The 24170-nt window shown below is 39.6% G+C and overlaps 1 protein-coding gene across 1 annotated transcript in view; it reads left to right on the forward strand.

The window, feature by feature from the left end:
- SPAG17 (sperm associated antigen 17) overlaps positions 1-24170 on the forward strand; it is a 254989-nt gene that overhangs the window by 21312 nt on the left and 209507 nt on the right. Inside the window, exons 2-3 of the mRNA XM_047725498.1 lie at positions 22036-22176; positions 22794-22877. Of these exons, the coding sequence (XP_047581454.1) occupies positions 22036-22176; positions 22794-22877 (225 nt within the window). The remainder of the gene's footprint in view (positions 1-22035; positions 22177-22793; positions 22878-24170) is intronic.

The raw sequence follows: 24170 nt of genomic DNA on the forward strand, positions 1-24170 counted from the left end.
GGGGAAGGAACCTCCAAAATTATATAAACACCAATGAAAAAGACACATGCTCTCTGAAAATGCACAGGACTCCATATATGCATATAAAATTTGAATTTTGGTTAAACTAGTTTAAGGTTAGGAATATTGAGTTCAACCACTTCTATCTTCACATCAGATGTTTAGAAGGAAGAGCAAGAATAAAAATGGTTTCTTTATTTACACTTGTTATTGTAATTTAAAGCAAAACATTAAAGAATGTCTGTTAATTATCTTGTCTTGCATATCTTATACATTTAGCACCAACCTAGGAAAATGTTTGTGGGAAAATGGTTTTTAATGACCATATTTTCAACCTCTGCTATGGAAATCTATAGATTTATTACACTGTATTACTTTTTGTGATGAAGACGACACTTCAGGTCAGAATGGTATATGCTTTAAATTATATTTAAAGTTATGATGACCTGTTTTGCTTCAGAAGGTTTTTGCTTAGTCCCTCTTGTGTTCAATAATGAGCCATCTTGGGGCACCTGGGTGGCTCAGTGGCTAAGCATCTGCCTTAAGCTCAGGTCATGGTTCCAGGGTCCTGGGATCGAGCCCTGCATGGGGCTCTCTGCTCAGTGGGAAGCCTGCTTTTCCTTCTCCCACTTCCCCTGCTTGTCTTCCCTCTCTCGCCTTGTCTTTCTCTGTCAAATAAATAAACAAAAATTTTAAATAATAATAATAATAATAAACAATCTTGTCTGGAGACCAAAGTTTTGGCCATGTGGAGCATAATTTCTGGTCATGTGAAGTCCATATAGGAAGTAGAACTGGACCTCTGATTATAGCCTCTTTAGTACCACCACCATAACAGCTGAAGAAACCAGCTCATTCTCCATGGCATAAACCACAAAGAGTCATTTCACCAATTGCAGTTTCATGGAAAGTTTGCTTTCAGCTTCTTGAGGATTCTTCCTATTGCCTTATCTGTTGGCCTCATCACCATCTCTAATTATTCTTGTATCATAGAAGCCAGTGTTCAGCATAAGTAAGACTAAAAGTTTCCTCTCTACTACTCTGGCTACTAAAACAGTCTTTAAAATCATCCAACTTAATTTGGTCAATGAAAGTTTTTAGCCAAACAAATTAAACATGTAGAAACAGAACAGTTGTGTCTGACATTTTGTTTTAAATTAATTCAGCAAGAAATACTGTATACCTTAGCTTGGGCTGGAAAAGGTGGGATTGAAACAAAGCTAAGTTAGGCAAAGTGGATGCCTTTCCAAATCTTTCTTATGTCAGTCTTTTAGACCTTGCCCACCAGTCATTTCTAAACATTGACAATGTCAGCTATGGAGCAGGAGTCTCTTAACATAATATGCCTTCAGCCCAGAAGTAGCTGAGATGTGGGTAGGCGACAGGGAGAGTAAGCCATTATTAAGTGGCCAGCCATTATCTTCCCCAAATTTGGGGCCAGAATTACCCTTTCATTATCTTCTGAAAGTTTTCCCCATTTTCATTTCTTATCCTATTTTGCTATTGACACCTTCCACTTAACCCTTCTTCCTCCATCCATCATCTGTTTTAGAGAAGGGAGAGAGTGGTCCTTGACACAGAAACATCTCTTCATGGGGGCAATTACTTAGAGCATTATGAATTTCTAGAATGTAAGATAGGCCCATCCCAAAATATAACTTTTAAAATGCATTCCAGAGGAAGACATAAATAATTTTCTTTTCTCTCTCTCTCTCTTTTCTCTTATTTTCTTAGAGAGAGGAGAGAGGAAGAGAGAGAGATAGGGCAGAGGGAGAAGGAAAGAGTGAATCTTAAGCAAGCTTCACACCCAGCATGCAGCCTGTCTTGGGGCTCAATCTCACAACCCTGAGATCATGACCTGAGCCAAAATCAAGAGTAAGATGCTTAACTGACAAAGCCACCCAGGCATCCTTAATTTTCCTTTTTTAAATTTCTGGAGTTCTTTTTTTTTTTTTTTAATTAACATACAATGTATTATTTGTTTCAGGGGTACAGGTCTGTGAATCATCAGTCTTACACAGTTCACAGCATTCACCATAGCACATACCCTCCCCAATGTCCCATCACCCAGCCACCCTATACCTACTGCCACCACCCTGCCCCCAGCAACCTTCACTTTATTTCCTGAGATTAGGAGTTTCTTATGGTTTGTCTCCCTCCCTGGTCCCATCTTGTTTCATTTGGTCCCTCACTATCCCCCACGACCCACCACCCTCCTTCTCAAATTCCTCATATGTGAGATATCATATGGTAATTGTCTTTCTCTGATTATTTCACTTAGCATAATACCCTCTAGTTCCATCCACGTCATTGCAAATGGCAAGATTTCAGGTTTTTTGATGGCTGCATAGTATTCATTGTATATATATGCCATATCTTCTTTAATCCATTCATCGGTTGATGGACATCTAGGTTCTTTCCATTGTTTGGCCATTGTGGACATTGCTGCTATAAACATTTGGGTGCACGTGCCCCTTCGGATCATTACATTTGTATCTTTAGGGTAAATACCCAGTAGTGCAGTTGCTAGGTTGTAGGGTAGCTCTCTCTTTTCAACTTTTTGAGGAACTTCCATACTGTTTTCCAGAGTGGCTACACCAGCCTACATTCCCACCAACAGTGTAGGAGGGTCCCCCTCTCTCCACATCCTTGCCCATATCTGCCGTTTCCTGACCAGTTAATTTTAGCCATTCTGACTGATATGAAGTGATATCTCACTGTGGTTTTGATTTGTATCTCCCTGATGCTGAGTGATATTAAGCACTTTCTCATGTGTCTGTTGGCCACTTGGTTGTCTTCTTTGCAGAAATGTCTGTTCATGCCTTCTCTCCTTTTCTTGATTGGATTATTTGTTCTTTGGATGTTGAGTATATAAGTTCTTTATAGATTTTTGGATACTAGCCCTTTATCTGATATCTCATTTGCAATTATCTTCTCCGATTCTGTTGGTTGTCTTTCGGTTTTGTTGACTGTTTTCTTTGCTGTGCAAAAGCTTTTGATCTTGATGAAGTCCCAATAGTTAATTTTTGCCCTTGTTTCCCTTGCCTTTGGAGAAGTTTCTACAAAGAATTTGCTGCAGCTGAGGCCGAAGAGGTTGCTGCCTGTGTTCTCCTCAAGGATTTTGATGGATTCCTATCTCACATTGAGGCCTTTCATCCATTTCATCTATTCTCGTGTGTGGTGTAAGGAAATCCATACAGTTTCATTCTTCTGCATGTGGCTGTCCAATTTTCCCAACACCATTTGTTAAAGAGACTGTCTTTTTCATTTGACATTCTTTCTTGCTTTGTCAAAGATTAGTTGACCATAGAGTTGAGGGTCCATTTCTGGACTCTCTATTCTGTTCCACTGATCAATCTGTCTGTTTTTATGCCAGTACCATACCGTCTTGATGATGACAGCTTTGGAATAGAGTTTGAAGTCTGGAATTGTGATGCCACCAACTTTGGTTTTCTTTTTCAACATTCTTCTGGCTATTCAGGGTCTTTTCTGGTTCCATATAAATTTTAGGGTTATTTGTTCCATTTCTTTGAAAAAAATTGATGGTATTTTGATAGGGATTGCATTAAATGCATAGATTGCTTTAGGTAGCATAGATGTTTTCACAATATTTGTTCTTCCAACCCATGAGCATGGAACGTTTTTCCATTTCTTTGTGTCTTCCTCAATTTCTTTCTGAGTACTTTATAGTTTACCTGAGTACAGATTCTTTGCCTCTTTTGTCAGGTTTACTCCTGGGTATCTTATGGTTTGGGGTGCAATTGTAAATGGGATTGACTCCTTCTTAATTTCTCTTCCTTCTGTCTTGCTCTTGGTGTATAGAAATGCAACTGATTTCTGTGCATTCATTTTATATCCTGACAATTTACTGAATTCCTGTATGAGTTCTAGCAGTTCTGGAGTGGAGTCCTTTGGGTTATCCCACATAAAGTATCATATCATCTGCAAAGAGTGAGAATTTGACTTCTTCTTTGTGGATTCGGATGCCTTTTATTTCTTTTTGTTGTCTGATCGCTGAGGCTTGGACTTCCAGTACTGTGTTGAATAGCAGTGGTGATAGTGGACAGCCCTGCCATGTTCCTGACCTTAGGGGAAAAGCTTTCAGTTTTTCCCCATTGAGAATGATATTTAATGTGAGTTTTCCATTGATGGCTTTGATGATATTAAGTTATGTACCCTCTATCCCTACACTGTGAAGAGTTTCGATCAAGAAAGGATGCTGTACTTTGTCAGATGTTTTTCCAGCATCTATTGAGAGTATCAGCTAGTTCTTGTTCTTTCTTTTTTTACTGTATTGTATCACATTGATTGATTTGCAGATATTGAACCAACACCTTGCAGCTCAGGAATAAATCCCACTTGGTCATGGTGAATAATCCTTTTAATATACTGTTGGATCCTATTAGCTAATATTTTGGTGAGCATTTTTGCATCTGTGTTCATCAAGGATATTGATCTGTAATTCTCCTTTTTAATGGGGTCTTTGTCTGGTTTGGGGTTCAAGGTAATGCTGGCCTCATAAAATGAGTTTGGAAGTTTTCCTTCCATTTCTATTTTTTGAACAGTTTCAAGAGAATAGGTATTAATTCTTCTTTAAATGTTTGATGGAATTCCCCTGGGAAGCCATCTGGCCCTGGGCTCTTGTTTGTAGGGAGATTTTTTACTGCCTCAATCTCCTTACTGGTTATGGGTCTGTTCGGGTTTTCTATTTCTTCCTGGTTCAGTTTTGGTAGTTTCTATATCTCTAGGAATGCATCCATTTCTTCCAGATTGCCAAATTTGCCGGTGTATAGTTGCTCATAATCTGTTCTTATAATTGTTTGTATTTCTTTGGTGTTGGTTGTGATCTCTCCTCTTTCATTCATGATTTTATTAATTTAGGTACTTCCTCTTATCTTTTTGATAAGTCTGGCCAGGGGTGTATCAATCTTATTAATTCTTTCAAAGAAGCAGCTCCTAGTTTCATTGATTTGTTCTATTGTTCTTTTGGTTTCTATTTCATTGATTTCTGCTCTGATCTTTAAAATTTCTCTCCTCCTGGGTTTAGGCTTTCTTTGCTGTTCATTCTCCAGCTCTTTTAGGTGTAGGGTTAGGTTGTGTACTTGAGAGCTTTCTTGTTTCTTGAGAAAGGCTTTTATTGCTATATACTTTCCTCTCAGGACTGCCTTTGCTGTGTCCCAAAGATTTTGAACAGTAATGTTATTATTTTCAGTTGTTTCCATGGATTTTTTCAATTCTTCTTTAATTTCCTGGTTGACCCATTCATTCTTTAGTAGGATGCTCTTTAGGCTCCATGCATTTGAGTTCTTTCCTACTTTCCTCTTGTGATTGAATTCTAGCTTCAGAGCATTGTGGTCTGAAGCAGGGAATGATCCCAGTCTTTTGGTACAGGTTGAGACCTGATTTGTGACCCAGGATGCAATCTATTCTGGAGAATGTTTCATGTGCACTTGAGAAGAATGTGTTATCCTGTTGCTTTGGGATGGAATATTCTGAATATATCTGTGATGTCCATCTGGTCCAGTGTATCATTTACGGCCTTTATTTCCTTGCTGATCTTTTGCTTGGATGATCTGTTCATTTCAGTGAGGGGAGTGTTAAAGTCCCCTACTACTATTATACAATAATAATTTATTGTCAATGTGTTTCTTTGATTTTGTTATTAATTGGTTTATATAATTGGCTGCTCCCATGTTAGGGGATATTTAAAATTGTTAGATCTTCTTGTTGGACAGATCCTTTAAGTGTGATATAGTGTCCTTCCTCATCTATTATTATAGTCTTTGGCTTAAAATCCAATTTATCTGATATAAGGATTGCCACCCCGACTTTCTTTTGATGTCCATTAGCATGGTAAATTGTTTTCCACCCCCTCACTTTATTTTTTTTTATTATTTTTTTTCAGTGTTCCCAGATTCATTGTATATGCACCACACCCAGTGCTCCATGCAATATGTGCCCTCCTTATTACCTACTACCAGGATCTCTCAAACCCCCCAACCTCCTCCCCTCCAAAATCCTCAGTTTGTTTCTCAGAATCCACAGTCTCTCGTGGTTTGGCGTAATCTCCAGTCCTGTCCACATTGATATAAAAGTTGTCCATCCCTTCACTTTAAATCTGGAGGTATCTTTGGGTCAAAAATGAGTTTTTTGCAAACAGTATATTGATAGGTCTTGTTTTTTTATCCATTCTGATACCCTGTGTCTTTTGATTGGGGCATTTAGCTCATTTACAATCAGGGTAACTATTGAAAGATATGAATATAGTACCATTGTATTGCCTGTAAGCTGATTGTTACTGTATATTGTCTCTGTTCCTCTCTGGTCTGTTACTTTTAGGCTCTCTCTTTGCTTGGAAGACCCCTTTCAATATTTCCTGTAAGCCTGGTTTGGTGTTTGCAAATTCTTTTAGTTTTTGCTTTTCTTGGAAGCTTTTTATTTCTCCTTCTATTTTCAATGACAGCCTTGCTGTATATAGTATTCTTGGCTGCATTTTTTTCTTGTTTAGTGATCTGAATATATCATGCCCGTCCTTTCTGGTCTTCCAGGTCTCTGTGGATAGGTCTGCTGCCAATCTAATATTTCTACCATTGTATGTTACAGAGCTCTTGTCCCGAGCTGCTTTTAGGATTTTCTCTTTGTCACTGAGACTTGTTTTACCATTAGATGATGGGGTGTTGACATATTTTTAAAATTCCTAGAGTTTTTATACCTCTTCACTAACATGAAGAATTGAGGCTTGTCTCCCTGTATTTATATCAATGGGTTTTTTTCTTTATAAGTAAATAGTGTGTTGTTCACCTGCCATTTACTAAGTCACTCCCTTTCAGTAGATTTTTAAATATTAGAAATGGTTTAAGACTGATTACACCAGCTAGTGAATATGGAGCTTGAGAGCTTGAGTTAAATACAGTTGAAAAACATTTGTTTCTTCCATGTTAAACTACTGTCTTATGTACTAACTGGAAAATATAGAAAGGGCAGGGTGAGTCAGTGGAAGAAAGAACAATACAGGGTTCCTATTACACAGGAGCTTACAATCTGAAAATATGCAGACACCAGTTATTCTAAAAGTGTGATCACATTGGGACACCTAGATGGCTCAGTTGGTTAAGTGACCAAATCTTCCTTTTGGCTCAGGTCATGATCTCAGGCTTGTGAGACCAAACCCCACAATGGACTCTGTGCTGATCATAGAGCTTGCTTAAGATTCTCTCTCTTTTCCTTTGCCTCTCCCCACCCACAAAAACTTAAGTAAAAATATGATCCCTAACTGGAAGAGATTATGCTGAGTGAAATAAGTCAAGCAGAGAGAGTCAATTATCATATGGTTTCACTTATTTGTGGAGCATAACAAATAGCATGGAGGACAAGGGGAGATGGAGAGGAGAAGGGAGTTGAGGGAAATTGGAAGGGGAGGTGAACCATGAGAGACTATGGACTCTGAAAAACGATCTGAGAATTTTGAAGGGGTGGGGGGTGGGAGGTTGGGGGCACTAGGTGGAGGGTATTGTAGAGGGCACGGATTGCATGGAGCACTGGGTGTGGTGCAAAAATAATGAACACTGTTATGCTGAAAAAAATAAAAAAAAAATTAAAAAAAAAAAATAAAGGTTTATGACATCTAAAAAAAAAAAAAAAAAAAAAAAAAAAATATGATCCCTAACCCTAACCCTAACCCTAAGAAAAACAGATTCTCAGGTCCCACCTTAGACTTACTGTATCAGAGATTTGGGGTGGAGCCCAGTAATCTGTGCTTTATCAAGCATGAGTATGATGCACATTAATGTTGAAGATATACACTAATACAGTGATCACAATGTATGTAACTATATTACTAGCATAGTACTAAATAGTACTGACGGTGATTTTTCAAGGGCAGACAGAACATATAATGATCACTGTTAGGCTGGGACAAATGAAGCATTCCCTGGAAGGAAGGCATTCGGTATAAAAGGACCAGGTGAGCAGAGAATTGAGACACAAATGGCATATTTGTGATATATAGTTAATCGCCAATGAGACAGTGTATTAGGTTCTTTACACATACCATCATGGTTAATCCTCACAAAACCCCTAAAAATATTCTTCCTAATTACATAAGAAAGTTGAAGCTCATGAATTTCTGCAGAACAATTTGCCTGAACTGTGAGAGTTTAGAAAAGTAATTGTTGGTATGGTATTAAAAATATCTGAGGAAGGCAATGTAAAGAGCTTTGAGTTCCAGTCCCTGGAGTCTAAGGCTATATCATATCCCATTAGAGTCCAAGATTTAGACAATTAAGACACATTCTGTGAAGGAAGAATGAAATGATGAATTTGATGTCTTAGGAAAATAAATAGGTTGGAGATAGAAGAAGCTAGGGGCTTGAATAGACCCTGTAGAAGGTGTATTCAATAGTCCAGTTTCAGTTATATATTGAACTGGGGGAATAGCCATAAGAATAAAAAGGAAGGGGCAGATTCAAGAAACTCTGGGAAGAAAATAACAGTGGTGGCCTATCCAAGAGGATAATGGGAGAGGATGTGAAGTTATGATGACTAGGAGAAGTGAAAAGTCTCAGAAACAGACAAATTTAGCAAAATGATCTTAGGTGATTTTTACTGGTTGTGATAGGGGAGATTTTGTTTGTTTTTTTTTAGGATATAAAGAGGCAAAGAGCTCAGCTTTTAGACATGCTGAGTTTGATATAATAGTATAACATCAAAGCAGAAATGTTTATCAGGAAGTTAAAAATAGGCTCACAGCCATGTTAGAAACATAAACTTAAGGGGTGTCAGTAGAGAAGTGCTGGTGGATGCCATGGGAGCAGCTAAAATATTCAACAGAGAGTATGTGCCAGGAGAAGAACAGAATAAGAACGAATTCTCTGGAATATCTAAAAGATCTTCATGTATGAAACAGAAAGAATGGGGCACCTGGGTGGCTCAGCGGGTTAAAGCCTCTGCCTTCGGCTCAGGTCATGATCCCAGAGTCCTGGGATCGAGCCCTACATCGGGCTCTCTGCTCAGCAGAGAACCTGCTTCCCACCCTCCCCCCGACCCCGTCTGCCTCTCTGCCTACTTGTGATCACTGTCTGTCAGATAAATAAATAAAAATCTTAAAAAAAAAAAAAAAAAAAAAAAACAGAAAGAAAAGAAAGAGCCTGATGATCGGAGTTGGAACATCCAAAGGAGGAAAGACAGAATGAGGACAGGGTGGAGTCCTGAAAGTTAGATCAGGGAGAAGGGTAAATTCTCCCACTTATGGAGACATTGAGAGAATAGGGTAAGACAACCATATTTGGTGATGAGGACATCATTAGTGATCTTCAAAGACACAATTTCAATAGGGTGGGTGGTGTTGGTAATGGCAGGGAGGATTTGGAGTCAGGACTACAGGATTTAAGAACGTGGGGCTTATCAGGATATGGGAGCCTCAAGTATAGGTCACATGTTCTAGGGAGTTCAATTATGAAGAAAAGAAGATCAGATGGGAAATGGTTAGTAGGAATACTGGAATTAAGTAAAATAGTTATCTATGTGTGAAATACCATAAAGAGGAAAGGGGAGGAAGGGCTGGAAAACTGGAGAGGGAGAGATGGGAGAATTGAAGGAAAAAAGTTATAGACAAGGTCAAGGGAAAATGAGTCACTGGCTCTAGAACAGCAGAGAAGGGATCAGAGTCTTCCTCAGCCCAAGCAAAAGGAGCAAATTCTTGAGACTCAAGAAGGATGTATTGAGATGAAATGTGAACAAGGGAGGAAAACAAAGCAAAAAAGTCTTGCTTCTCTGAGGCAGTGAAGTGAGGCCACTGTGTAGACAGAAAGTAGATAAGCAGGAGATGTAGTCAATTCCTTCCACTGTTTCTTCAAGTAGCATCTGCCCATGAAACTATTTCTAAGACACAGGGAGAGAGGTGGTCTAGTGAAATGCATATCACCTTACATTGTGACTTTCATACATCTGTCTCCCCTACTAGACTGTGGGTGATTTGAGAACAGACTTCCTTCCAGACTTTATAAAAGGAAGACACTCTCAAAGTATAATATAACAAGAATATTTGTACTGTGGAAAATTGTATCTTGAAAAAATTGACAACTACTAGTTTGCTAGTTTTTTTTTTTAAGTAAACACTGAAAAAAACCCTAGAAACTTTGTCCTTATGGCCATCCCCTCCCTATCCCATTCCTTTCTCTCTCTTCCCAGAAACAAGCAGTATCACGAATTTGATGTATATCCTCTCAGCCTACCTATGTACCTATTTATCTATATCCATGAATAATATATATTATTGTTTACTGTATGTTACTGTATGAGGACTATTTTTTTCATTTCCATTTGTTGTTTACCAATCCTACCAGTTTTTATCCCACATTGTATATTGAAGTCTACCAAGTTGGGATATACAGATTTAGTTCATTTCTTTTGATTGCTCTTACTCATTTTTGTATCCTCCATTTCCAGGGCAGCACATGCAACATGGGTACCCACATAGTAAATGTTAATCATTAGTGAATAAATTGGGGTGAATAATATAGTAATTAAAATGAATATAGGGCGCCTGGGTGGCTCAGTGGGTTAAAGCCTCTGCCTTTGGCTCAGGTCATGGTCCCAGGGTTCTGGGATTGAGCCCCACATTGGGCTCTCTGCTTGGCAGGGAGCCTGCTTCCTCCTCTTTCTCTCTCTCTGCCTGCCTCTCTGCCTACTTGTGATCTCTGTCTGTCACAAGTGACAAATGAATATGACAAATGAATAAATACAATCTTTAAAAAAATAAAATGAATATATAGTAGAGTGCTTTATAGCTATGAAACACTTTGATAAATACTTTGGTATTTGTGTATTGCCTTTCCTAGGCTGATGTGGTTTAAGGATGGTGATTATGCCCTATGCCCATGCATTCTCTTCCTAATGCCCATTTCAATGTTTGGCACTTAGTAACTCCTCAGTGAATATTGGTTGAATGAATGAATGACTCTCTACTATAAACATTGTATTACAACAGTCCAGATTCTGAATACCCAAGTGTGTTTTTCCAAGCCCATGTGGTTGGAATCAGGACTAATAACCAGGTTTTCTGATACTAAAACCAGTGCTCCTTTTATTACACCATTGAAAGAGCTATTGTAAGGACTATATTGGGGAATCAATAAGAGAGGAATAATTATAATGAATTACTGCCCTGATGTAACCAATAAATAGACTCCATGTACCTGTGTAATTGGAGAAAATTAATAACCATATCCAGATCGAGGGCTTGAAATTTATCATAATCATTAACTTGGAATATTTAGTCACATGGTCCTTACACGAGGTTCATATGGTAAAGGAGATATGTGAATTATGAGGGTGTATGGTGTTGCAGGAATGAAGGAATGAGCAGGAAGCAGTTTCACTCAAATAAAACTGCTCTTGCTAAGGTCACTGGTAACCTTCTAATTGCCTTTGACGACATATACCACTCCTCCCCTGACTTCAGTGATGCCTTCCCTCCTGACTTTCCTCCACCCCACTTTCTTGTCAACCTCCCAAGAAACTCTTCCCTAAAATAGTGGCAGCTGTGTGAGGATCTGAAGAAAATCATAAGCATTCTAGGAAAAAGATCCGAAGAACTGCCTCAGGCAGCTACCCATGCTCTAATCTGCCCTCCCACCAGAACTGATTGATACTGCTGAATTCTTTTTACCCTTTGTCAGTTTGGTGGTCTTACCCCAGTTTTCTCCGCAGAGACAGATCTCTACCACCTCTTGCCTTCCTTGAGGAAATCCTGATTCCTGGTAGGCTGGGAAAGTCAGGATTATTACATAATGCCAGCTCTGTAAATCTGAGTCCTAACTCCCTTGAGGGCCCATCAGAGCAACTGGTGTCATTAAAGTAGCCTGAACAAGAAAAATCTCTGAAGAAACTTATTGTGGTGGTGCCTGGGTGGCTCAGTTAGTTAAACCACTGCCTTCAGTTCAGGTTATGATCTCAGAGTCCCAGAATCAGTCTGCATTGGGCTCCTTGCTCAGCAGGCAGTCTGCTTCTCCCTCTGACCCTTGCCCTTCTCCTACTCTCTCACTCTCTCTCTCTCTAATAAATAAATAAAATCCTTTAAAAAAAAAAGAAACTTATTGTGAAACATCAACATTGTTTGCTTACTTTTTAATCTCCTTAGTCATTTTTATGTAACTGCATTTCTTACATCAGAGACATGTAATCACACTAATTTAATAAATGTGTATTGAGTGGAATTGCTGCTCATTTCTTGCTGAATTAAGGCAGAGCCCAGATTCCCAAGCAGGCTTTTGCTCTAGGTGTCCCCTCATAGATTTTCTGAGACACCTTCTGGGAGTTTTCAGATTGACCCATCATCACCTAGGAGCATGGTATCTAGAAGATCTGGCATTGCCCCAGGACCATCCTTGGAGCCCCTTCTTCCCCACATCATAATTTGGTGGCCAAAATATTGGTATTTCTTGGATATTTCATTGAATTGGAGGGAGAATAAGGTAGAGTGTTTATAATCAAGACAGTTTTGTTTGTATCTTTGTAGTTGTCAGAAGTGTCCTTGGGGGTTCTTTACTCACTCTAGATGGATGTAGAAATTAAACTCCCATCAGTGGCTAAAAAAAACAAAAACAAATAAATAAAAACCAAAACCAAACAAACCAAAAGAAAACAAACAAAAAAACTCCATTAGTGGCTATGTAGTCAACAAATGGTAAATGAGGACACTTGAATTAACTGCAAGGAAATGAGTTGTCCATGATATATAATTAACCGAAAAGCAGCTATGGGGCAGAGATGATTCATTAGAAAGAGTATTGGCTGGTTATTTGTTTCCTCTGAGTAGTTCTAGTGCCAAGGTTATACAAATTTATAGAACATACCACAATGGTCAGTGGATAAATGACATTTAAAATAGAGAAATGAAGGTGGGAAAAAACATAAAACAAAGAAAAGGGCTACAATAGGGTAGTAATGAGCTAATATTAAGCCTTGAAAATGTCTTCATTTTTAATGTGGGAGATAGTGACTCAACACTGAAGAGACTTGAGGGAGGGACAAGAGGGTCTCATGTCTGAGGATAGAGTTGATGAAAGGTTGTAGCCTGTAATATCTGATGATGAAAAGAGATCTCCTTTCTTTGGGGTGAGTCCCTGATTTCAATTTTACATTCGTGGAGCAATTAGCAGGACTCCTCTTAGCTTTGCTTGGTCTCCTCCGTTAGAAGAATGCCTCTGATATGTAATATTTGTTTGAAAACCCAAAGAAGTTTGTTTCCTTTTGAGGTTTGCCTTACTTTTTATGTTCTGAAGTTCATTTTGGACCTCAGATTTTGCTCCAAGCAATAAACTGGTTGGATTGTACGAACATAATGGAGCCGTAATTTTAGCCAACTGTTGGGGGTGGGGAGATGGTTAAGGTGTGTAGTGGTTTCTGTGGTTTCTCTGTGGAGTAGAATTCCCTGCAAAGCTTTTCCATGTGGTGTTTTAATAGCTGTCTTAAAACTCTCTGATGTATGGAGCAAAACCGAATTAGGCTCATGTGCTAGATTGGTGGGATGGGCCAAGGACTCCGAAAAATGAAAGAAAAACAATCAAACAGCCAAGCTCTGAGGCTAAACCATCTACAGAAGATCCGCAGGATATATCCAAATTCAAAATTGAAGAAGTGATTACCGCTTTAACCCATTTTTGCAGAACTTTCTGAAGGAAATAATATTTCCCTTGCATACATCAATATTTTACCTTTGTGCAGTACTTTACAGTGTGCAAAATGATCCTAGGTGTATTTGTTTATTAGAGCCCTGCAAAAACCTTTGGAAGCTCATATTATTAAATCCATTTTTACAAGTGAGAAACTGAGTCACAAAGGTAGGCCCAAGGTCATTTGTCTAAGAAGCCACAGAGGCAGAATTTGATACTATTTCAGAGCATTGTGTCTTTTGCACCAGAACATCAATAATTTTAATTAGTGATCACATTTAATATTTATGAAGACAAGGAAAACCAGCCAGATAGCATGTGCATGCACAGGAAAGATGTTTTTGAACTGCTGGGTTCTTATCAGTGAATAGAAGACATTACAGTGTTGTCTATGTCTCAAAGGAATATGCTCTTCCTTTAACTTAAATGCTCAGTCACTCAGAGGCATAGTTCCTTCCAAAGTGCTGAGTGTACTTGATAAAATGCCACATACTTAGTTGTCATTCCCATACTAAATGTGTGTAAAAATTCTCTTTAGGGTGTGGTTTTGGCTGCTAAGTTCAAGAGACATTTATTGAATGCTACTATATGCCATGCCCATGGGCAAAGCAGGAAATTGTCTGGGTGATATGATCCTAGGGGAGCCTTTTCCACTGGACACTGCTAACATGACCCTGTTAGCAGGGCATCTCTTTGAGTTAGCCCAGGAGTTCCTATGTAGATAGCACAGAGGGAAAAAAAATACATCAAGATAGCCCCAGTCACTTATGCTGTAGGTATGTTAATTTATCTAGTTAATAAATCAAGTATTAAGGCCCTGAGCTGAATAGGAGGTGATGTGAATCAATTGGTATTCTATCAGGAGAAAGGGATGCTGAATTCTAGTGTGTCCCTATAAGGGGCCCAGGGAAGCCAGAATACAGCAACAGGCCAGGGAGCCTGTCTGATCTGGAGAAAGAGGTGCACAAACACATCTGGACCAAAAATAAACTTTACCTCGCTTTGCTTTTGTTTTTTTTTTTGTTGTTGTGTTGTTTTTTAATTTTATTTATTCACTTGACAGAGAGAGATCACAAGTAGGCAGAGAGGCAGGCAGAGAGGCGGGGGGGGGGGGGAGGCAGGCTCCCCGCAGAGCGGAGAGCCCGATGCGGGGCTCTATCCCAGGACCCCAGGATCATGACCTGAGCCGAAGGCAGAGGCCTAACCCACTGAGCCACCCAGGCGCCCCTTTGCTTTTGTTTTTAAGAATGAGCCCTGCCTGATATCTGTGTTTAACGTCTGCATCCATAAAATTAATCAGGTTGATATTTGTAAGTCAGATACCAAGCATGTGATCCATTGTTCTTATTTTTTTAAGCCAGTGAGCTGGTTTTGGTCTCTAATAAAAATTAGTTCAGTGCAGCTGTCCTCCCCCAGCCCTCTGTGTGGCTGCCTTGGAGCTCACTGTCTCCTTAGTCAGCTCCACACTTTTCCCAAGCCATGCCTCTTTCACTGTTGGAGATGGGTCGGTGTCTCTGGCCTCTACCGAGCACAAAATCACTTTCGGCTCCCTTCTGCCACGCTCTCACATTTTTTTTTCCCCATAGCTCTGAAGATTATATACCTTTGGAATTTTAAACATAGTATGTTCATGACTTTTGCCCTCTCTTTCAAACACCTATATACTTTAGAAATGTAATGTGTCAGTTAATAAGTTTATCACTATCAAACAGCAAATTATTCTACAAATTGTCATTCAAATGAAGACTTTCTTTTTCGTGATACAACTGTTGATATTCTGTTTGATTTTTCTTTCCTGACTCACTTGTAAGTTCTCCACACTTGGAACAGAATGTATCGAGTAACCATTTTTGTTTTAACAAGTACCAAGAGCCAAAGATCCCCCACATACACACAACAAAAAAAAATAACATCCATGATGGCTGTGATCATTCTTAGGTGCTATGCTCAGAAGGTCTTTCTATAGGTTTTCTCATTCCATCTTCACAACAATCCAGTGAGGCAGGTACTGTCTTTATCCCCATGTATACGTGAGGCACAGAGAAGTTAAGTGACTTGCCCAAGGACACACAGATGGTACATTGAAATTTGAATCCAGGAAGTCTGGGCCCAGGCTCTTAATCATTATGCCACAATGACCTTCTCCAAGGGGTCATGGAAGTATGAGGTAGTCTCACCATCTGTGGGTGAGAGGTGCTTGGGGAATGCCCAGCCTACCCAGGGCAGTGGTTCCCTGCCCTGATGTGACTCAGATGCCTGAGTGGTAAGGTAGTCCTGATATGTTCAGGAGGAAAGGAGAGTCTTGGAGTAGGTTTGCCCTGCTCCTCCCATAGTGGCCACTCTGTCCTTGTCACCTGCTTTTCTTGGAGTCCATTTTGAAGGAGAGTGAGGCTGGGTCCCACCTGAAGCAGTGTCCGTTGGCAGACAGTGTCACTCCACACAGCATACACCGCAGAACGTGCACTGGGGTGGGAAATGTGGCAGGTGGAGAGAATCCACTTTGCCCTCGGTGTTTTCCCAGAGATAGTCTTCACCATTTCAATCAAAATCATTTCTAAGTCAGGCTTAGATACACAGGCCGTCCCAGGAAGGGAGCATGATGTGCTGCTAAATGTTTTAACAACCTGTTCTCCAGGGCAAAGCTCAGATTCGTGGCACTTGGCATTGCTGTAGTTTCCACACTTCCGCCATGGTGGATTTCACGGTCTCAATGCAACCTCACTGGACAGAGTCAGGAAGAGTGAGGGCAATCAGATCCAGCACACTCCTGATGGAGGGGATGATTAGGGTGGATGGGGCAATGACATTGCTGCAGGAGGCAAGTGTCAGTTTCAAATTCTGCACATCTGGCAGATTCTGGATCCAGACCCCTGATACCATGTGTAGCGTCTGTCTTTCCTCTCTCCCCACCCCACCCTGATATGCTCTCATCATAAAGTTTGACTCATAAGAATTTCAGAGACACCTAGAAGGAGAAAGGAATAACAGAACTTGCAGTCTGTAGGTGGTTAGGTGGAGGGGAAGAAGGCCACCGAGGTCCCTGTCGTTGGGTGACGGGAGACAGTAGGAAAGAAAGAGAAGGAAGCATGGTTTTATAGCCAACGCATGTTTGTGTGTGAGTCTTGGGCTTTCCCCTCTTATCTGAAAGAGCTGCCTCCTTTTCCTACCATCTGGCTCCTTCTCTGAGCCACTCCCAGGAAACCTGTCTTGGCAGAGGAACGGCTGTAGGGGCTAACTCCTTACACCCTTGTCACTGACACCTGGCAGAAATCATGTTGGATCAAGGACAGTCCGTTTTCCTCCCAAAAGATTTCAGGGCTCTGGACCCTGTATGTGCTGCATGACCTTCTAGACCTTTATGATTCTCAGGGTCAAAATCCTCAGTGTCCAAGCACATTCTCTGTTGCTTTAAAGTACCAATCAATGGTTATTTATAAAGAGAGCCCTATTTGATTTCCCATTAATCTGCTGGACACCATTTGGTACAAAAGCGACAAAATGGAATTTCTAATGTAAAGAGCTTATAATCTAGTTGAGAAAATGTGACAGCCATGTGAACTGATTCCTAAATAAGGAGCAGTTCTAATAGTATGATGGCAATGCGTCGAGCTGTAGTATTTATAATAAATTGTGAGGAATCTATAATTAGAGAAGAATCTGAAATAAGAATTTGTTTAGTAGAGGCAGTCAAAGGAGTTAGATGACTGCACATCCTGGGTGGTTGTATTGTTCCTGTTTATTAAATAAGTCATTTGTAATCTCTATTCCCAACTTATTTTATAGTTATAACCTCTTTTTAACAAATATGATTATAGCAGCCAGTTCTATGTAATAAAAATATTTCTTCTGCTGGCCAACAGCCCACACTAACACTCTTTGCCTGATGGAGATCCAAGACCCCTTTTGAAGGGAAAACCTGGTATGAGAAAGACAGTCACAAATCTCTCTCCATTTGTCAGTAAATCTACTTGACAAGGTCATCCTTGCAGCAGAATATTGACATAAAGTATAGGTTTGCATATTGGGACAGTTGTTAAATAACTCTGCACAGAATTTTACTTTTTTAGTGTTGTGCTGATTTGACTTGGGGCTTGTATACATCTTCTCCGACTAAAAGTTGTGACCACTGTTGGTTCATCGAGCTCCTTGGGAGCTGATCAGCTCTGGGAAGTGGACTGTGGGAATCTCATTTCAGGTCTTTGAGGGCAGCAGCTCCCCCCACCACCCCACCACATGCCAGCAAAGGCAGCAGAAGATGGCATGTATGTCCTGCCCTTCCCCTCCCAGCTGATGCCTTGTGCTAATAGAAGGAAGCAATCACCTTCCCCTTGTCCAAAAGCTGCTTTTCACTTGTCTTAAAGTGTTTTTGTAATTATCTTAGAATACAGAAGTACCTAAGTGAAATCTGGAGAGTTCGTAGTATATGAAGGAATGGAATCGTAAGTCTACCCCGTGTCTCTGTGACCATAGGCATGTGGGAGACAGCCCGGGTCTCTGCATTTACATGAATACTTTCTTGATTTGGAAGACTAGTATGTCTGTGTTTGGGTTAAGACGCCCTCCTGCCAAGCTTCAATTAGGTGAGGCTGGTAAAGTAAATAAAAGGTAATGGATTGTGTCCATACATGACTTCATTCCACCCTTTGAATGACTTTATCAATAACTGCTAGAAAGTGAGACTCAGAAAAACTGTGTCCAGCATGTGCCTCCAGCCAGCGGAGAGCCAACTTCATTTCCTAAGGCTTTTGAGGTGTGCCTTTACCATTGGATGTATCCAGTGTAGTGTTTCTAAAATGATTAATGTTTTCTTCATCTAGGCTTATGCTAAGAGTCAGCCCAAGCTTCTTGAGTTGTGTGAAACTCACCCACAGGTAGCAAGCACCTCGGGGCTCACAAGCATTGTACGTTCATTTCTCACCGATGGTCTACATTTGTTTTCTCTATACTCATTTTCTCTGGCTGCCCTGTGAACCCAAATTTAAGGACTGTGTTTAACTGCATGTTGGGGTAGGATATATGGCGGAGGGGTGTTCTGAATCGCTTTGTATCAAATCTAATTTTTGTCCCAGTTTTTCCGAAACAATTTCCTATTTTTAAAACTGCTGCCAGTAGTGGAAATTCGGAATCTACAGTTATCCTGGAGTAGTAAGAGAAAGATTCAGAAATTATATTTGCAGAGCCTTGTTCCTTTAACAATTCTCCCTAATTAGGCCCCAGGGCAATGACTTACTCTTCATTAGTTGAATATTCTGCATTTCCTGACATCTCGCTGCCCCCTAGTGCAGCACGCTAGTGAGTGCATCTTTCTCTGCAGACATTCTTGATTTGCATTATTTCTGCCTGATAGTCTGTTTTATGCTTACCTGGCTTCTGGCAGCGTGACTTGACACTAATCCATGACACTGACAAAGTCCATCGTGGGTCCCGTTTTGCCAGGTAGATCCTTTTCTGGGGAGCAGGAGTTTGGGGAGCTAGCGAGTACAGGTGGGAAACGGAGTCTCGACTGGACTATACTCTCCAGACCCCTTCCAGTGGAGAAATCGGGCCCAGAATTTTCAGCATAGGACCATTAATCAGAGGAACAGAGCTTGCGCTAAGGTGCATCCCGACCAAAGTAACAAGAACACCCGGCTTGGAGAGAGACAAGCTTGGGAAATTTCCTTAATGTCTTTGAGCCTTTGTAAAACTATCATTGATTAAAAAATAAAATAAACTCAAGATGTCTTAAGGATTTACTACAATATCTATTTTTGAAGATTTTTTCCACTTTAACATGTGATACAGATCTTCATCTATTGTGTTTATTATGAATGAAGTAGCCATTAGCTGCAATTCAGGCCTTATGGAAAGGCGTTGTGACCCCAAAGACTTGCTCTCAAAACTGTTCTAAAATGATCTCAAAATTGTAAGCCATGTATATGGTCTCCATGATGTTCTGCCAAGATGACCTCGAACAAGTTGTTTGACTTCGTTGGACCTCTGTTTTTCCATCTATAAAGTATTAGTGCTCCTATTTAAAGGGATTACTCAGGGATTCGGTGAGATAGCATACGCCTGGCACATGGCAAATTTCAATCATTGTTAGTTCCTGCCTCCTCCTCCCTTATTTTTTTCTGGTCTGAAATAGTCAACGCCTGCCTTTGACACCCGATACAACTGGGTAGGTGGTGGACTACTACAATGCCCTTGTTCTGATTTATCCCCCAAGGAGTGGAGAGGCAGCCCTTCCTTGTCACCGTTAGCTTTCAAATACTGGCAAGGACCTGTGCAGCAGGGAGGGGGTGAGGTAGAGGTGGTCATCAGAATCTTCAGTGGGGGAAAGTGTAACTTGATGGGAAGTTTGGGGTATTGCCTGCTTAGGAACCATGTGTACTGTATTGTAAGAATATAAGAGATTTTCGTCTTTCAATGATTAAAGTTGAGATTTTGACTGTGGGAGTAGACAAGAGAAAAGAAAGGCATCCCATGTGGGAAAGGTCGTTTTGTGATAGTGGAATTTTTTCCCAAAAGAATACATTATAAATGGGGGTGCCTGGGTGGCTCAGTGGGTTAAGCCTCTGCCTTCAGCTCGGGTCATGATCTCAGGGTCCTGGGATCGAGCCCCACATCGGGCTCTCCACTCAGCAGGGAGCCTGCTTCCCCCTTTCTCTCTGCCTGCTGCTCTGCCTAGTCGTGATCTCTCTCTCTCTCTCTACATCAAATAAATAAAATATTAAAAAAAGAATACATTATAAATGTCATACTAACTTTTCAGAGTCAGAATATTAAAACAAAACAAAAGAAAAAGAAAAAACAGATGCTCAGTCTCCTATGGTGAATTAGCAAACAAACAAAAACTGTCTTAAACTCAATGTAACAGAGGGAAATACATTGAACCACACTGACATGTCCATACACACACACACACACACACACACTCACACACACACACATTTTGTAGGTAAAATACACATGTTTATGCTTTCATGTGTGGTTTTTGTTTTGGATTGCTAATTGGGCAGGTTTTGTTAGGTAGCTAGTAAGTTTCCATGGAAAGAAATAAGAGATTTTTAAGGATAGTGATTATTTGATGGTAAGGAGGAATTTGCACTAAGGTCTTTTCTCCCACCTATACCCTAGTTCTGTCATCACCCTGACCATGGACTGGACAGAAACCAGAGAGAACCACAGAAAATTATGCATTTCATTACGTTTGTGTAAAATCTCTTCACGTCATCTTAGACATTGTTTCAGAATCCACTGATTCCGGAAGTGTTACTCTATTGAATCAGATCTCTAGAGGGATGTTAGGTTTTGCCCTGTCTAACCCCTTTATGCTATAAATGGTGTTGGTAAGGCCTGGAGAGGTCACAGGGTGGGGTGCCTTCCTTTATTATTTATTTCTCTTTCCAAATGTCTTTATCACATTTGCTTATTTCATTTCCCCATAAGATTGTTAACGTAAGGAAGCCATAGACGTGGTAGGCATGATGAGTTTGACTCTCAGCACCACAGTAGATAATTCAATAAATTCCATTCTTAATCTTCAGGGAACTGCTTCTTCCCAAGAGAAGTTACAATAGAGAAGGGATTACTGAATAAGAATATTGTCTTTAGTAACGTTTTTTAAAAATTATTTGATGCAGCATTTCACGTCCAAGTGTTATTTTTTAGCCTAAGTCCTGGGAAGGGAAAGGATTCGTTTGTGAATTAACAATGAAATTCTTGTGTTACATGAAGAGGAAAAGATGTGTTCTAGTTCTGTGCTTTACAACAACTTCAGGGATTACATTTTTACCCCATATAAAGGCCCATTTGGCAACTCATTCACTATTACCCAACATTCAACAAGTATTGATCAAGTTCCTCCTATGCCTCTAGCACTATTTAGAGTCTTAGAATGTATTGGGGAACAAAAACAAAGATTTCTGCTTTCAAGATTATATCTTAATATATATTTGTAACATACGAATGAACCATTTCTTCCAAATACCAAATTTTTCTTGGACAGCATTCTAGTGAAAGCATGTCATTTTTTTAAACACTGTCTTCCTTAAAATGAAAGGTCTAGTTTCTCAAGAAAATGGTTGTGGTTTTTTTTGGTTTTTGTTTTTTGGTTTTTTTTTTTGTTTTGTTTTGTTTTTTGGTCTAGTTGCATGAAATTTGGCACAACACTGCCGCCTTGTGGCTACTTGAGTCAGGAACTTACACTATGTGGTCAGCTTTTGTCTTTTAAGGTGAAGTTTAAACGCAAAATTATCTTGTTTTAGTGGAACCCTTTGACACAAAATTACCTACCTACCCAGGATTTAGAATTTAATTCCTTCTCGGTTTTTTGTTTGTTTGTTTGTTTGTTTGTTTGTTTGTTTGTTTGTTTTAACAGAATGATTGGAAGGGTTCTGTCGCTTTTATAGTTGGAAACCGGATTGAGGACGATCTTCTCATCAGAGCTCTCACCCTTGCTGTCCAGGTCCCTCAGCGGAAATTGTTCAGTATCGTGTCCTGGCAAGACATTCTCCAGCAGGTATCTGTCCCTTCCCACCTCTAGGCCCGGTGAAGACTTTTGTGCTTAAAATAATAGAATAGGATAATAAAATAAGTACAACTATCAGATTCTTGGGCTTTTCGGTAAATTGGGGTGGATTATTTTAAACAAAACTTAGCTAGAATAAATTTGCATTGTTTAACTGGGAAGAATTATTTTGGCCCATTATTTAGGCCCATTTAGGCCCTTTCAGCACTCATTCATTTGACAAAATTCCTGTGGCCATACCAGGCTCCATGCTAGGCTCTCTGAAGAATTGTTTATTCAATAAAAGACTTAATAATAATAAAAGCCTAAAATATTTACTGTTCCAGGGAAGTCAATAGCAAGAGAAATTACGACTACAGAGAAACCTAGCTGTCAGAGAACAGAGAGGAATGACCACACAGAAAAGTCCTGTCAGGTGGCCCATACTCACGTGATTACTAACAGCTTACCAAAGTGACTATAAATATTTTGCCTAGTTAGTGAATATCTCTTCCTTACTAGGTTTTTCAACCCTAAAAGCTACCTAGGTAATTGAAAGTTACATATATCTAAGTATGCTTTAAGTATGTCTTTCTTTCTCATTGTGGATGAAATTAATTTTCTTACAGATCAATGAATCAAATGCATTTCTTGGAACTCCATCTAAAAAGGCAAAGAAACCTCTAGGCGGTAGTGCTCCCTTATATCATGAGGTAGGTGGATGTCTTTATTGAAGATATGTTTGTAATTTTTAGAAAATGAGAATTGAAGTAATAATCTTATACTCACGTTACAAAATTTTTTTTAAATTCATTCTTTGAAAGCAAATTCTTGCTCCTCATTAGAACTGTCTGATGGTAGGCACTTAAAAAAATCTGCCTCTCTTCTGTAAAAATCCCTCTCTAGGAATAAAATTGTCCTAGATTGTCTACACCACCACTGTATCCAATTAAGGTCTATAAATCAGAAATTTTTATATACAAGAGTTGGGTCATACTTTTTCCTGGTAATTATTAAGTGTGTGATGGTATTAAAGGGAGCTGTATGATTAGTGTATTGCAAAGTGTTATTTTCACCAAAGGAACAATGTAAAAATGGCTCAGAAAGTGTTTCCTGTACAAGACTAAGACACAGCTGTTATAATTTTCCACGAGTCAGCGAGATTTGGGCACATTTTCCATCCTATTTTAACTGACATGAAAATAATGACAATTTTTAGGTTAATGGTCCATTCTGTATTTCTAGCAGATGCTTAACATGAAAGTCTGGCCTGGCTGACCATTGGGTTTATGGAAGGACTTAGAACTCATGCTCAGTGCAGGGGGATTGCCTCTCATGCTGCCTTGTTAATATCTAACTTACAGCTCACAAGAAGCTATAAAAATTCAGTGGTTAATTAGAATATCACTTAAAATTTGTCAGGCACTGTTTTATGGCTCTTCAGACTGTAAGTGTAAGGATTTTTGGATCTTTCTAAGACAAACTTGTTTGCACTTTATTTCAGTGATCTAATAAAGTTTTTTATGTGTCTCAGGTCTTGGATGATTTCCTAATGGACTCTTTAGTATTGCCTGAGTACTATCAGAACAAGTTTCATTAGATTTATTTACACTTGACAATAGTGTGGATTTTATAGCATTAACTCTTGCTACGCTACTCTCACTATCAGGAAAAATTGATTCTGTGCTTTTGGAGTCAAATAAAATACCTTCTACCTTTTGTTACGATGTTCTCAGTGTGCGTGCTCCAGTTGAAACATTATGTGATACTTAAAATATTGGAAGTTTTCTTCTGAAGTAGCCATAGAAATCCCTGTCCAATTCTTGGGCCTGGGACCAATTAGCCCCCCAAAGGACTCTTTCTTCTTCAAAGATGCTCAGTAAAAATCAGAGATGATAACAGGCCAGTTTTGATGTCTAATCTGGACAGACATTTTGACTTGGATGTGGGATAGCACAATGTTACAAATCCAGAGTTCAGTTAGAAAGCCATTCCTCTCCAATATG

The sequence above is a fragment of the Lutra lutra genome, chromosome 4 (genome assembly GCF_902655055.1).
Source record: "Lutra lutra chromosome 4, mLutLut1.2, whole genome shotgun sequence".
Lineage (NCBI taxonomy): Eukaryota > Metazoa > Chordata > Mammalia > Carnivora > Mustelidae > Lutra > Lutra lutra.